This window comes from Nanorana parkeri, unplaced genomic scaffold (genome assembly GCF_000935625.1).
Source record: "Nanorana parkeri isolate BGI_ZX_2015 unplaced genomic scaffold, ASM93562v1 scaffold31, whole genome shotgun sequence".
Lineage (NCBI taxonomy): Eukaryota > Metazoa > Chordata > Amphibia > Anura > Dicroglossidae > Nanorana > Nanorana parkeri.
In genome coordinates this window covers 785,867-801,404 of record NW_017306299.1, presented here as the reverse complement: position 1 = coordinate 801,404, position 15,538 = coordinate 785,867, and the positions used below count along the sequence as shown (strand labels likewise).

General features: G+C 43.3%; 1 protein-coding gene across 4 annotated transcripts in view; it reads right to left on the bottom strand.

The window, feature by feature from the left end:
- Positions 1–15,538, bottom strand: part of COQ8A (coenzyme Q8A) — a 71,767-nt gene that overhangs the window by 39,568 nt on the left and 16,661 nt on the right. For 2 of the 4 annotated variants that reach the window (XM_018568298.1, XM_018568322.1), the window contains exons 2-4: positions 11,913–12,115; positions 9,160–9,537; positions 733–799 (exon numbers count right to left, since the gene is read on the bottom strand). In XM_018568298.1, the coding sequence (XP_018423800.1) occupies positions 733–799; positions 9,160–9,537; positions 11,913–12,089 (622 nt within the window). In that variant the 5' untranslated portion in view covers positions 12,090–12,115. Of the gene's footprint in view, positions 1–732; positions 800–9,159; positions 9,538–11,912; positions 12,120–15,538 lie in introns of all 4 variants that reach the window. The other 2 variants (XM_018568315.1, XM_018568306.1) reach the window with 2 other exon arrangements.

Genomic DNA, 15,538 nt, shown 5'->3' with positions numbered 1-15,538 from the left:
TTCTTATCTGGATGTCATTATATATATATCTATCTATCTCTATCTCTATCTCTATCTCTATCTCTATCTCTATCTCTATCTCTATCTCTATCTCTATCTATATATTTGTTTATATTATCTCTATAAAAATCTACACCTCATTTTTGTTTTTAAATCTTAGCTAAACCATAGCATAAAGTCCACTACTGTGAGCCTGCCAGCTTTATACTCCCCTGCCGGGCTCGCACATGCACTCTGCACTATCCACTCAATCCAGATTGAGAATTTGTACTCTTCTTTAACTGATAAAGGCGAGTATATGACTGGCCATGGAAGTCACTAAACATAAGTGCACCAAAGTTGCAGTTGAACTCAAGGCTGAACTTCAGGCAGACACATTGATGCAGCTTTGAATTAAATCATTGCTACATGTTTACCTGGAGTAAAGCTTGCATTACACAGGCATGGCTTAGGGAGGCAGGCTAGGTATGCAACCATTCAAACTACCTGTCATCTGAGAACAGGTTCTGCAGCAATTCAGGTTCTGAGCCATGTGGCCTAAAGCCAGGATGTGCTTTGGTGGGCCTAACAGAACACTTGAAGGACTACTGGCTACAACAAGATGTAGTCATGCGAAGACAGACACTGAAAATACGCTTGTTGTACTCTTTATGTATAAAGAGAACATTACAGTTTATAAACCATACTCAGACGTTTTGTAGCACATCCAGTTAACATATGTGACGTGCTTACCTCCAAAGTTAGCCAATCTGCCGATCCTAGTCACCGGAACTTTCCTCTCTCGCGCTCGTTCACTCAGCTAAAAGGAGGTCAAAAAGATAAAATTTATAAGAATTGAGTTCAAATATCAGAAACAAGGAAATACAGCAGAAAAAAAAAAATGATCTTCAGTTAAATCAGAACTCCAAACACCTTAAACTGTGGCTATGCAAATGCCACCTTACCAAGCTGAATACTGTCACTTTACAGCCATTTTCAGACTTTATTACAAAGAGTGACAACCCAATCCACCATCGCAGCTCCGTGGCTTCCAAGGTCACCTGAGTGCTCACCAGAATGTGAATAAGCGCTGTCCCATAGTCGAGATGTTGCCTTGTGCTCTTCCTGTAAGCCACATTGTCTGCACCTGCTTTTATGTCCAGAAGGACTGTGCTATCTTTCTGGTTAAGGTCTCATCCAGGGTCAGAATCTACTTTGCTCACTGAGATGCCAGCCCGCAGATGACACAATCAAGTAAATATTGGTGCAGTTCTTGGCTGTGACCACAAATGTCTAAACCAGTCCCCGTTGCAACCTCTCACCCTGTGACTTGCTACAGCCTCACAATAATCACCGAGTGAGCGGAAACTGAGGTAATGCTTCTTTCTACCTGCAGCAGACTGACAACAAATCAGCTTGGTGTCACCTAAAAGCTTCAGATGTTTGAGAAACAATCCAAGCTTGACAAATCTCAGACTCTGCAACAATTTAGAAGAGACAGATGAGGAGTCCCAACAAGGATCCCACAAACATCCAGCTTCCAAAAATCCTAAGCAAACATCAGAAGCACCAGACTGAGATGAAAGCCAATGTGCACTCTATCCATGGTGTCATAGACATGGGCAATTCTCTCCGACTAACAGCGAGGATACAGAGAAGGCCCATTTGGCAGAACGGGCAGATCAGTGGTCCACAAATGCTATAAGAAGTGCCAGAAGATGAAAAGGTCAACAAGCAGCAAACCCTCAACATTGGCACCAAGGACTTTGTCTTTTGGTTGTCAGAGGCAAGGGGTTTACTAGCTTCAGAGGATTATTGAAGGACTAGGCATCTGTCACTAACCTGCTGAGAAATGCCAGCTGCCATCTCTGCCTATGAGGTTTGTCTGATGACTAACAGACTGGTGGCCAGCAGTGCTTTTCGATACTTCATAAGTGAAGAAGTGCAATTCCATGAACAATTGTTTCCACCACACTAAAAGGGAATGGCATCCACTAACCGCACTAAGCTAAACAAGTCCCATCACTTCACCAGTTCTTTAGAGACCTAGATGATCAGGAATCTTGGATCAAGGAGAAGAAACTCTCGAGTGGACTCAGTGATTATGGAGGAGATCTGACTGGAGTGCAGAATCTTAGAAAGAACAAGCGACTGGGGGGCAGAACTGGCTGCACCAGAGCCAGCTATTCAGGGTGTGCTGGAAATGGACCGATAAAACGACTGCATTCAGCAGAGACTGGCTCAGTTTGTGGAAAACCGGAAGGAGCTGAAGCAACGAGCTTCGTCCAGGGGTCAGAGGCTGGAGGAACCTCTGGTTTGCCAGCATTTTCTTGTCAACGTTGAAGAGAAGCTTGAATCGACAAGAAGATGACTGGTTGCCAGTGGGGACTGTGGTACTACCTTAAGAAACACAAGGCTTTGAAACAGAATTCGCTATACACAAAAAAACCTTTCTAATGAAGGTTCATGATGTGAACCTGTGCTAATGAAGAACATCAGTAAGAATAATCACCTTGTAAACAAAGATCAGTGCCAAAATGCAGGGCCTTGGCAGCAAAGTTGCAGAGCTTGAGAAGGTAGCTGGTTCAGTATGAAGCCAAGCTTGATGAAAACTCCATCCCACGGTTCAACCGGAAGGCAGGTGTGGTGGAACCCTGGATATGTGGGAAGGAGAACAGCCTGAAGACATGACTATATCTAGCGATGCTAGTATCGGTGCCAATACGAGTATTTGGGCGAGTACTCTTACTCGCCCAAATGCTCCGATACCGGAACTTCCGGTCAGAGGAAGATTTCCTCTGACTGGCAATGCTGCGAGGGAACATGGAGCCGGGTTCCCGGCCAATCAGGAAGCCAGCTCCATCATCCCGAAAGTACCAGTATCGGTATTGGCAAGTACCGAGAGATGAACATCGGTACTTGAACTTGATAACGAAAAACCGATATCGGTGCATCCCTAACTATATCCTCGGCAAAGTCAATGGATTCGAGCTCAAGGATGGATTTTTAATCAATCAAAAAAAAGAGGTTGTTGAAAAATTAGACAATTTCTGTATATTGTGACATGTCTGGAGTTTATTCATGGACAGTTGTAAGATTTACTGAAAAGTCCACTTTAAGACTATGTTAAAAAAAGGGGACATTCTGTAGCAGCAAAGAAATCAGCTACCATGTCTTGTCATATTTGTGTGCGCCTATGGGCAGCCTTGGATTGGGAGGTTTAACTTATACACTGAGCCCCAGTGGTACACCAGATCCCCGTAGTACAAGGCTGAATGAATCCCAGGAGCCAGGTATCCAATGCTCTTCGAAAAACAACAACTGGTGCCTAACTTGAGGTTTTCTCTATTTGTTGTAGTCAATAGAGCTGCGTCCTAAAAGGAAAAAAAAAAAAAATCCTACTAGCTCCTGCATTGGACAGACTGGCTCCTGAATTTCAAAATTATTTGTCCACCCCTGTCGTAGTTACAGATAATGCAGCCTTGCAGTATCTCATGTGTCCTGTTGCTCTTATTAGTGTCCATTTATCAGGTATCAGTGATCACTTACCCCTACAGCAGCAAACAAGACTGGGAAAGTCACACATGAAGCCAAGGTCACACATGAAATCAACAGACTGCATAATACATAAGCTTTCCCTATGTGGAAAGGTACATTGCAACAGGTATGAACTTGTAAACATGATCTCATACAGCTGCGTTTTCATGCAATAATAATAAAAAAAATTATATGTCGTGGCTGCTTTCATTTTTTTTGTTTCCTAGGCTTTTCTTTCTTTTATTTTTACCTAGTTATCCTGCCAGAAACATGCTTCCTCTCCTTTGGTGACAACACACACTCACTGTGCTGTATCTATGGAGGTGTATTGCTACTTGCGTCCCTCAAATGGACTACCAAGAAAAGGGTTTTACAATGAGTACAAAACTCCTATTCTCCCTCATCAATTGAGGGACACAGGAAGTCTTTCGCCTCAGGACATCAAAAAGTAGGCCAACTGAGGGGCGGCCAACACAGCAAATAAATACTAACAAGCACAAAAAATAAAAAAAAAACTTTAGCCAAAAGCTGGCATCAGATGAGGCCAAACCTTTCACTTGGTAGAAAGTGTGAACCAAAGATCAGGTATCGGTCTTTCAAATATGGGTAACGGTTGCTGAATGCCGAAAAGCCAAAAAAGAGACACTCACAGATCTAGTAAAGTGCGCCTTAACGTGAAAAGGGTGGCAACCATTCCTTGAGACCATAGGTTTGGATGATGGTCTGTCTGAGCCAACCAGAGATGAACGAGAAGCCAGTGCACTTTTTAAGGGTAGTTCCAGAATGACAAAAAAAAGAAGAAGAAGAAGATCAGATATTCTGAAAGAAGCAATGGCTGAGAGATAGACCCTCAAGGCCCAAACCACATCCAGACAATGGCAGGAAATTTCTTTTTGGTTTACTGAAGCAGGAAAGAGGGACAGAAGAACAATATCATGGTTGAGGTGGAAGGCAAAAAACTACCTTAGGCAAGAAGTAAGTCCAAGGCCTCAATACCACAATGTCCCTATGAAAAACCAGAAAGGGTTCTATGCAAGATAAGGTCCCCCCAGTTCAGACAGTCGCCCCACAGAGGTGTGGAGCACAAGTAACACCACCTGCTGGACGCAAATAGAGAGTAATGTCTTCATTGAAGCAAAAATAGAAAAATTGAAGAGTCAAAAAAGGTGCTAGCAAAAATAGGTTGGTCTTTTACACAGCAGAGCTGAAGACAGACAGACAGCCATCCTCCTTCTGGGACACTAGAAATAAATACTGGAGGCATGCTGGTGGCAGGAGAGGTTATCCTGGCATGGACTTTTGTTTGCCAATGTTTAATTCTCCTGTAAGCAGCAACTTGAAGGTGAAGACTTCCCGTGTCCCATAATGGACATGAAATTAAAAAAACATTTTGGCTTTATATACACTGTGATACTAAAGTGACCCAGCGCAAGCACGTCCAAGTGAAAAATGAGCACCCAGTGGGGTTTGTGTACCAAAAGAGACTAGAAAGACCAAATTTCCACCAACTCAAAAAGCATCAGTTGTGGGTTTGTAGGATCACGTTGATTCAGCCCCTGCAATCCTGCAGCCACATACAGTAATTACAGTGCAAGCAAAACCACAAGTGAACTCCTCCGCTAGAATAGAGGATTAGAGTTTTATTACTACGCACAACACGGGGAACTCCCAGGCTGTACACCAATTGTAAAAAACTGAAGATAGCCAGCAAAGGAAGGAATTCACATAAACATTTGCCATATGTATATGGCCATTAAATTATATATTGTTAGATAACAGAGAATGAATAACCTTGCCATAGCTGTAAAAAAAAAAGAACACATTATATTTCTAAAAATATCAATGCAGAACTATGGGACCCGATTCGGCTCCAGATCAAAGAGGGATTAAACGTCGATACACATATTCATTTAGATCCAAAGCAGGCCACTAATTACTAGACCTAAACTCCCACACGATCGCATAGATTCAATCTTTCACATCAAAGACATTTTCTGGTCGTGTTGTGTAAATTTTATTAGGATGTGTTTTTAGTATATTGTATATGTGAATATTGTCATCATGTCTCTCAGTGTCAGATTTGCTGGGCTATGCTCTTTGGAGCGTAGCCGGGATCAGCACTGAGTTTAGGAGTGGATATCTACCTGTGGATGGGGAGAAGCGGACGCTGTGCACAGAGATCACGGCCGGCGAATAGTCCATGTGCTATGCGTGGGGCTGTTGGCCGGGGGAGATTAATGTGCATCACAAAGTGGTGTCCTCTTAGCGAGTGTATGGATGCCGGCGAGGGCCCCTGCATAATGCGCAGATTTATTAGTTTGGCGTGGATGTATTTGCTTTGAGGACGCGGTATCATTTGAATACATATCTGCCTTCATGAAAGGAACCTACTCTCATGTCTTTCTGGTGCGTCTGATCAACGCACTGAAAATAATATGACATTGTCCCTGCAGATAAACTTGCATTCATAGGAACCGTAGTATAATCCTACTAGGCATTGTTCACTAAACAGTGCCTGGTAGAATTCACGCCAATGGCGGGAGTATATGCGTGGGTATGGTTGGAGCGGCGTCCACGGTTCCTTAGTGTGGTGTTTTGACGGGAATTCCAGTGCACATTGTTTTCATTGTTAACTAGGGTGCACGGAATTCGCATGCACTAGCAGCTGGAAACTATGCACGGTGTGTTTCACATGCACGAGCATATACTCCCCTTTCTATTGTCTATTCACATGTATACATGTGTCTCATTGGTTGACTGTGTTTTGTTAATGTATAGAGGAATCGATTGGCTGTTGGGGCCAGCACTTCCTCCTTCTGTGTGCTATAAACGGATCTGACTGCTATAGGTAGGACTTTTACAGAGAGCATCCAACGTGACAACAGCGAGTGTCTGATTTTACTTGGTACAGCCGAGCGCGCTCAATCATTTTATACAAAAAGAGCTGACTGTGCTTTTTAGTGCAGCGGATTTCTATGCGCAGGAGTGTATATTAATTTCCAGAACAGTCGCTACACATGTAACTACATACAGTACACTAGTGAAATGCAAACTGTAAGACAATGGATTGCATAGAGTTTAATATACTCAAGCAATAGGAATTTAGTGATCGATTAGATACTGAGCAATCAATGAGATGTTTCCCCCACACCCAAATGAAGCCTGAAAATCAATAACTTGTAGGCAAGGTGTGGCTTAGAATAACCCCAGATGAAATTTAACAAATACAACATTTTAGCAATCACCTCTACGTGCCTGTATCCAGCTTAACATTAAACCAGCCTTCCTCAACTGGGGTGCCCCAAACTTTTCACATCATCATGCCTCCAATGAGAAGAGTGCTAATGTGAAGAGGAGCTCTTAATAGGAAGCTAGGCTCTTGATGTAAAGGGGAACACTGATGTGAAAGTGGGGACTCTGATGTGAAGCAGAACGTGAACCCCACATTTGTTTGCGTTACGGATTTTACATTTTAGACTAGGACGCCCCGAGATTTTGCATATTTTTAAAAAGGTGCCGTGATTTAAATTTTTTGACGTAAAGGGGAACACTGATGTGAAGCAACGTGAACCCCACAATTTGTGTTTATGCTTGGGGTACCCCCTTAAAAACTACACCTGACCCATTAACTTGGATAAGGGTCTGGTATGCATTTTGGAAAGACCACAGGTCATTTTTATTTATAGTTACGGATTTTACATTTTAGACTAGGACACCCCGAGATTTTGCATCACTTTGCTGTGATTGAAAAAAGGTTGAGAAACGCTGCATTTAACCACCAACTTTAGTCTTACTCCACTTATCTCCCAACCTCTAATGTTTACTCACCTTAAGGGCCCGTTGCTACTTTTTCCCAGGAACAACAAGTGTGCCAAAGCTCAGACGCCAGGTAGCCAATGCTCCTTAAAAATCACAGCCGGAATCTGACTTTTGGGATTTTCTATAGCGTTTGCCAATGGAGCTGGCTCCAAAAAAAAAAATCCTGTCAGGTCTGTATTGGACAGACTGACTCTTGCATTCCATATTAATGCTTACCCCCATTTTAATTGAAGCCGACAGTAAAATCAGTTGGATTTTGCCGACTATGTACAAAAGAGATCAGCTGCCTGGGAGATCATTAGCCACGTAAGGCTTACGATGGAAAAACATCCAAAGTAAAACATCACATAAAAAGTATTGGGAAGCATCAAGCAGAGTAGCTCACATCACAGAGGAAATCCTAATGGCCCCCTCCAGATTTCACACCCTGTTTGATGCTGCGGACATAAATGATGTGGCACGGGGACGTGCGGCCTGGCACATGTTTAGAGAAAGTTTTCCCCGAGTCATCAGACTTCATAGAGCTGGTAATCTGCCCGACACGTAGCGGCCTTTACATCCACACCGGGGCACTGCTGAATGTACACTATTCTCCGCAGAATGAGGCGAGCAATTATTAACTTATTTGCAGAAAAGGATAAAGTAATTTAAAAAAAAAAAAGATTCTTGTGCTGGTAGACAAGAGCTGACTTAAAGCTCAACTCTGTGCACACAATTCATTTCAATATACTCCGCAATAACCACAAAAGATTCAAATTCACTTGTGACATCAGTATATAGCCTGTGCAGAAAACATAGCTGTGGGAGGAACCCAAAAAGGTCCACACACTAATGCTTGCCTACAGAAGGGGGCGGAGACAAGACCAGTGACCGGTCCAATTACAGGAAGCGTCTCCTATATTTTATGCTGAATTACTACAGAGATCTGAAGGGAACACAAAGAGACACCAACATTTAACTAACAATACATGTCGCTTGTATTTAGACAAGAGTTCTGATTTAAAGGCAATGGGAGGGGGGGGGGGTTTAGCACTCACATTCCATTTTAAAATCATTAAAAACAGAACTATACTCGTGTCCAAATGCCTAGACATTTGGTCAAGATATCTAGGTAGAAAGACAAGGGGGAACGGGGGTAAATCGGATTTAAGATTGGCTGATCCTGCAGCAAAGATCACATGACCAAATGCCTAGACTTTTGCTCTTATGACCACCACTGGATGAGGCCTGGAAACTGGAAGGAATCTACGGTACATTTGACTAAATGCTTTGCAACACATGTAGTGGCCCTACCTCTATCCAACAAAAAGCCATACTCCGGGGCCACATTTCCTAGCTCCCAGGACATCCCCCCTGATCTTCTCTGAACCACAGTCAGTCCTCAAACAAAGTGAGCTACACTGACTTCCTGAGTATACAAAGTTCCTGAGTGTGAAAGTATGTAATAGAGGATTATATATATCTATGAATATACTGTGGTATACAAGTGTAGGGCACCGTAGCAATGCCCTGTAAGGGGGAAGGTCCAACACAATTTGCACTCAAAGGATGCTCTTAGTCCTCCAGGTTGAATGACAACCAGGGAACATCTAATGAGGGAAAGAAACTACTAGATAGATAATGGGAGGTGAATAATGCAGCCAGAGAATTTTTTTAAATGCTGGGCTACAATATTTTCACATTTTGCTCAGAGATGGGCTTTTGGTTTTGAACCATAGGGCGAAGGGTAATTTGGTTCCAAGCTCCTGTGGTGAGGTATATGTAAGGAAGGGCTGCTGAATTCCCCAACATACATTAGTAAATACATGCACTTGCAAGACCTACCATCTGTTTGTGGGGCTTGTGTTCTGGAGTGGTCTTTGACTCCCTGGCTTTCTCAATGTCCTCTGCGGTCAACCCACTGACAGAGGAGTGGTCCTGGTGAAAGCCTCTTTTCTGTCCTGTGACCGTAAAAGGTCCAGCAGTGTCCCTTAGATTTCCAAATAAAGTCCCACTGTCCGTTTTTTCGGTGGGGTCTGGACGGAAGGAAGAGATGTCTTGGCCCCGGCTGACGCCCTCCTCACTGGACTGATCCTCTGTGTACTGGATTTCAGGAGTGTGGCTGGACGAAGGGGAGTACTCCATGCCAGCAATCTCTGAGGCCGGTCCTGAAAAACTGTCAATGTCCTCCACAGCCAGGTTCTCCTGCTGCCTGCCAAATTCCTGAAAAAAGCATAAGAAAATCAATACCCAATGGTCAACATCCACAAGGTCATAACATAACTATGGGAGAATCAGAACCTAGGGATTAGGCTACACTAACTCCCATTAACAAAAAGATGTAGTTCATGCATTTCCTACATGGATGGAAATGCGTGAAAAATCAATAGAAGGCATTGAGCTTCTAAAGTTATCAAGAGGGAATGGTGCTTATGCTGGTCATTAGGATTCATTTCCTTTCCATTCACTGTCTTGTGACTAGTAGCAAGTCAGAAGTTCAGCCCAAAGGCTGCATACTACTTCCAGGTCAAAGAATCATAAGTGTGACTGTCCGTCGCAAAAAAAATACATTTACAGATTCCTGCAATAGAAGGGGTATTATACTCCCCTTCTGTGTCTTCTACCTTCCCCTCCATTCCAGCCTCCATCAGATTCTTCATTGCTTGATACTTCCAAGAGTGTCCCACCACAATGCTTTGGTTCCATACTTTCATCCTATTCACCGCTTTGTTCTGCAGCGACATAAGAATCAAACCGCAGCATGCTGTAGGGGAGACCCAATTCCACTGTAGGTGCCGAATGCTGAAGTCTGACAGAGGCTGCACCACTTGGAATGGAGGGAAGATAGGAGACATAGGCCTCTTCTATTGCAAGCGGAATTTTGTTTTAGGTGAGTGACCGGGTCACTTTAAGTAATGAAGCCAAAAGGACCAACAGAACAGCCAGGCATCCAGAAAAAAAACTGAAAGCTTAAGCTGGCCATACAGGGAGCGACATTTGCTCTGTAGGTGGCCATGTTGACAACCAATTGCCTGACATAGCTTTGTGTCATCTGTACAGCTTTAAAGGTATGCACACCATAAAGTGTCTGCAAAGTGCCTGAACTTATTCTCAACAAACTAACTAGTGTGCCCTCATTACTGGTTCCCGAGACACTGAGGGGAATTTATAAAAACTGGAGCAGCTGTGCAGTGCAACCAATCAGCTTTTCTTTTTCAAATCTCAACGGAGCAAACTGAAGAGAGAAGTTGATTGATTGCCATGCACAGCTGCTCCAGTTTTGATAAATTCCCCCCTATAAGTTTGTGGGGTAGAGGGGCCGTGATGAAGTCACAAGTCTGGGAAATCAAGGTTTCTAACGTGCTTGTAGGATCTAGGGCTCCTCGGATGTACAGGATATACATCTGCAGCATCACAGCCAGTACTGCTCTCCTATAAACACTGCTAACCCAGACAGGTTCACTTTAACAACACTTATGCAAAAAGCCGGCTTATCCCTCTGTGCTCACAGCGGTTGTACTGAGGGATCAGCAGCCTTGAGAAAAGGAGCACAGGGTGCATGTAAAAGCTGTTGGCTGGGATGCCGTGTTCTGTTCCTGTTTTGTTGGAGGGGAGAACCCAATGGTCAGAGATATTTGCGTGCGCACAATTCATGTTCTATTACCAGGCTCAATAACAGATGATGCAGCTGCCTACTAAGCTGATCACAAAGCATCCATCGTTTTCAAACTACCTCATTAAAGTTCAACTGCAGACCCACAAGAACTTTCATTTAAACATATTTTTCAATGGCCACAAAAAGGATATAAAATCTATTTTGTGTGCACCAAATGTCTTTGCAAATCCACATTTTGCCATAGAAAAGTAGTAGTGACATCATCACCGTGCTGTACATGGCCTGTAAACAGAGCAGAGCTGTGAGAGGGACCCAGCAGGCTCCACCCTCTACAAGCTGCCTGCAGAAAACTACAGGAGGGGGAGGAGACAAGACCAGTCACCCTGCACAAGGAGAGCAGCACTGAGCGGTCTTTATTACAGGAAGCTCCAAGTGTCACTCTGGATTAGTGCACAGATCTGGAAGAAATATACACAAAGCTCACCAAGATTCCAGGAAGAATACACTTGGCTCTTGTATTTAGACAATATTTGCTTAACACTTTCAGCTTTAAAGTGAAAGGTCTGCTTACTCAGCCGCACACTGGATGGGAGTGTCCTCTTAAGTACGCATTTTGCGGCAAGTTGTGCTTTAGCGTTTTTATTGCGGTTATTGAGTCTCCAGCAGAAAGATTTCCCTGCATTTCCTGTCCTGCAGGCACACCAGAAAGATCTGTCACAGTTTGGATTCCTCTTTGTTTTTCTGAGTGTTTCAGTTTGGATGGGAACAGCTGCCACCCTTTGAAACATTCCCCCTGTATTCCTGTTCTAGTGGCAGATGTAAAATATTGGATGTCCTCCAATGGTCACCAGGACAAAATGGAGGGTAAATCTCCCAACAGGGTCATAAACCTGACAGAGGTTCCAACCCTATCCAAAACCAGGGAGGAAAAAAAATGTCTGGCATTAAGCTTTATTTAGCGAAAGCCGATAACAGCACTCACCTGCACTCTACCCATAGCGGCACTGAAACGCTCCTCCGCAGCCACCTGCCAGCTTCTGGCCATATTGGCGACATCTTTGCCCATGGCTGCCTGTCTCAGCTGCCCGGTCTGCACCTCCAGTATGGCTTTACTGAGCTTGGCCAAGCCCCGCATTAGCATGATCGCATCTCCCGCCATGGTGGCCGCTTGCTACTTCCCCACACCTGCTGAAAGAGGGGGGAAAAAAGGTCAGATTGCAGCCAACGTTTAGGGTAAACGAATGTCACGGCCTGTTTCATCTGATTATTTTTGACAGTTAACAAGTTTATGAAGCATTAATGACCTTAAGGCTGGGTTCACACCTAGGCGTATAGAATATGCGCGCTTGTCACGCATTTGTGCCGCGCGTTTTTACCGTGATTGGTGCGCGTTTCCGAGGGCTACCTGGCTGTATCCCAATGGATACGCGCGGCAAATACGCCCCAAAGAAGCTCCTGTACTTTGGGTGTAGGGGGTTCCTACGCGCTGTAAAACGCCCAGGTGGGAACCATGCCCATAGGCAATCATTGGTTTTCACATGTTGAGCGTTTTACAGAGCGTAGGAACGCGCTGTAAAACGCCCAGGTGTGTACCAGGCCTTAATGTGCAGTGCTGGTTGGGGTGTTAATGCCTCCTTATACATCTTGGGGCTCATCCACACCTGTGCAGACCTGCTCCCGGGAGGGAGAGTGCTGCCTGAAGGTGCAGAAGTGTGCTTCCAAATGCAGGCGCCCAGGCCTGCACAGATGCATGCCGTAGAGATGTGCATGCCTGTGTGAAGGTAACCTAAGGGCTCAATCTGACAATACAATCTTTGTACAATCAACTTTGGATTTACCAAAACTTTGTATTATAAGCACCTACCTACACTCCCCAATCGGTGTGCATCCAATCAGACAGGCCCTTGCACCACACAGTTAATGGTAGATCTAAAAGATTGTTGTGTATGGCCAGCCTACATGAACCCAGACCAGAGTTCAGCATATGTTGGTCAGCACTAAAATGTTAATACCGTATGAAGAACCAAAACAAAAAGAGCAATCTTAACTTTTAGGCAGATTGGCGACCTGGCTCCTAGGATGTATTTAATGCTGAACGAATGTATTATCACATGCTAGAAAAACAGTGAAGCACGTGTAACTAGAAAACAAAACGTGCAGCTTCAGATAACCCCAAAGTTTTGTCTTCATTGATAAAGTTGCTCTGCTCCACCCATATGTGACGACAATCACACATATTGAGCAACACTGCAAAAGATTACTGTAGCTGGGCTTTAAAGAGACCCTGTCCACTTTGCCTGTTTAGGGTCAAGTGAAAGAGTCTTCTCCCCCTACTCCACCCCACCAACCCGCTTATGGTCAGTCATCAGAGATCACTGCTGCCATCATAGCCGGCACTAAAATCCAATTCTGGATGCCAGGGGGGAGCAATGGTGACATCAATCACCCAGGTCTAGTGATTGGCGACTAAGCCCGAACACCGTTATATGGGGAGAAAGTGGCATGCTCCTCCATACCCACAAGGCCAGGTACGTACACCAGGCGGAACCGGCGAAGGAATCCCTACAAGGTAAGTATCAGTAGGTCAAGGAGGGGCGCATTGCATAGACACTTCCACTTTGCCCCAAATGGGCTAAGTGAAGGTCTTCTTATACACTAGTGATGGGTTTAAAGTGGAAGTAAAACAGTGTTTATTCTTTTTATGCCCAAATTGTTTTTCACATAATGTGCATGTATGCATGGCATGACTTGCACATTGGGGCACACTTACCTCAAAAGTGTGATCTTCTCCAGCACTGAATCCCCCGCCACCTTCACTGCTGACACAAATGAGTATTTTTAAAAGTTCTCTTCTGCCATTGGGTGGCTAGTGATAATGTAACTTCTGCGCATGCACACAGGAGTTACATTCTCCATGGCACCCGACCGCTCCATGGTACCAAGCCCATTCACAGCAACTTAAAGATGTTGTGAATGGGCCGAGTGTGCACTCTGTACATGCACCGCACAGTAAACACCAAAAAAAAAAAGAGAAATAATTTTGGCAGAGGAGACTTGCATCTCTCTTCTACCAAATATCCCGACCTCCCAGCATTGTTTTTTTTCCCCTTCACCTTAAATCAGTAAAACAAACACACGTACATATTTAAAAGCAAAAAAATAAAATAGTCACCTTCAAGTAAATGTCAGCAAGGGATGTATAATTAATTATTTTTACAGAATCCCCCCCCCCAATGGATTGGCAATTATGCATCCCCCCTCCCCCCTTCACCAGACTGCCAAAATTATCATCATCCTATTAGTATCAATAGAACCTTAAAAGATGGTTTTAACTCACATTACAGATAACTTGGAATAGAGCAATGGAAAGTTGGGAAGGTTTTAGGTTTTTTTTCTTTATATTATATATACACAGATTATAGCTTGTGCATTAGTGATTTTTCGGTAAAGAAATATCTTACATAATAAAAAACAAATTATATGTATATACATATTTTTATGGAACATAATTTTACCAAAAAAATAAATAAAAAGCTACCTACAACTATTAAGGTTTTGTTTTTTTTTGCAGCCAAAACATGGAACAGATGTCCAGTTACGGTCAATATTCCTGACACATCAAGTAGATTTCTCCTATTTAAATGCAGATTTAATAATGCAAAGAATGGGGTTCCAATCTGTTTTTTTTTATTTATTTTTTTTATATTTTTATTCTTATTTCATAATCCTACAATTTTTACTCATTCCATTGGATTATACATATATGTTATTAATACTTAAAAATACCTTATCAGTTACACAACTCTTATTATACATATATGCATTAATCCACACCCTTCTTACATCTTTCACACACTCACCTAGGAGGGAGAATTAGTTTTTTAAACCTGTGTCTCTTTATGATCATCTTCTATTTGATATATTTCTATTGCATTTAAATTCAATATACTTGACATAATACATTCCTTAATATAAAACACCTCTGGAGGAATGAGAGGACAGACTCTATACAATTTCTGTACCTATTCTACCCCCAACCTAAACTCCATATTACCCCTTCCCCAATATGTTTTTTTTAATGATTCATAGATTCGGTCATCTACCTCATCATTGGGTTCCAATACCTCCAAGATGAATGCACACCCCATGTAAGACCTCCTTCACCAAGTCACGATTCCCTATACCCAGAAAAGTGATGAATTGATCTCAGGAGGACTTTAAAAGCCATAATAGAGCCGAATAAAGACTTAGAGCCCACGGCAGCTTCTTCCCCACAGTCTGGCTGGACGCACTGAGGAGCAGCAGAAACCAGAAGGTTTTCCAGGACGAGACTATAAATCGTATGAATCATTGAACTGAACGTGCAGAGCATCACACTTACCCAACAAGGTTCTAGTCACAACTGCCGGGTAAGAGGAGCAGACAGGAGTCACACACACTGCTTCAGAGTATTAATCATCCCACCAGACTATCCAACATCTCTGCATCTCTTCCCTGAAACGTTCTTCTCAATAGTTTCATGTTATAAATCCTTTTACAGGGACAAATCTTTAGGATCTGGGTCTCCCTTGTACCCCCCAAATGTCTGACTACAAATCTCCTAAAGTG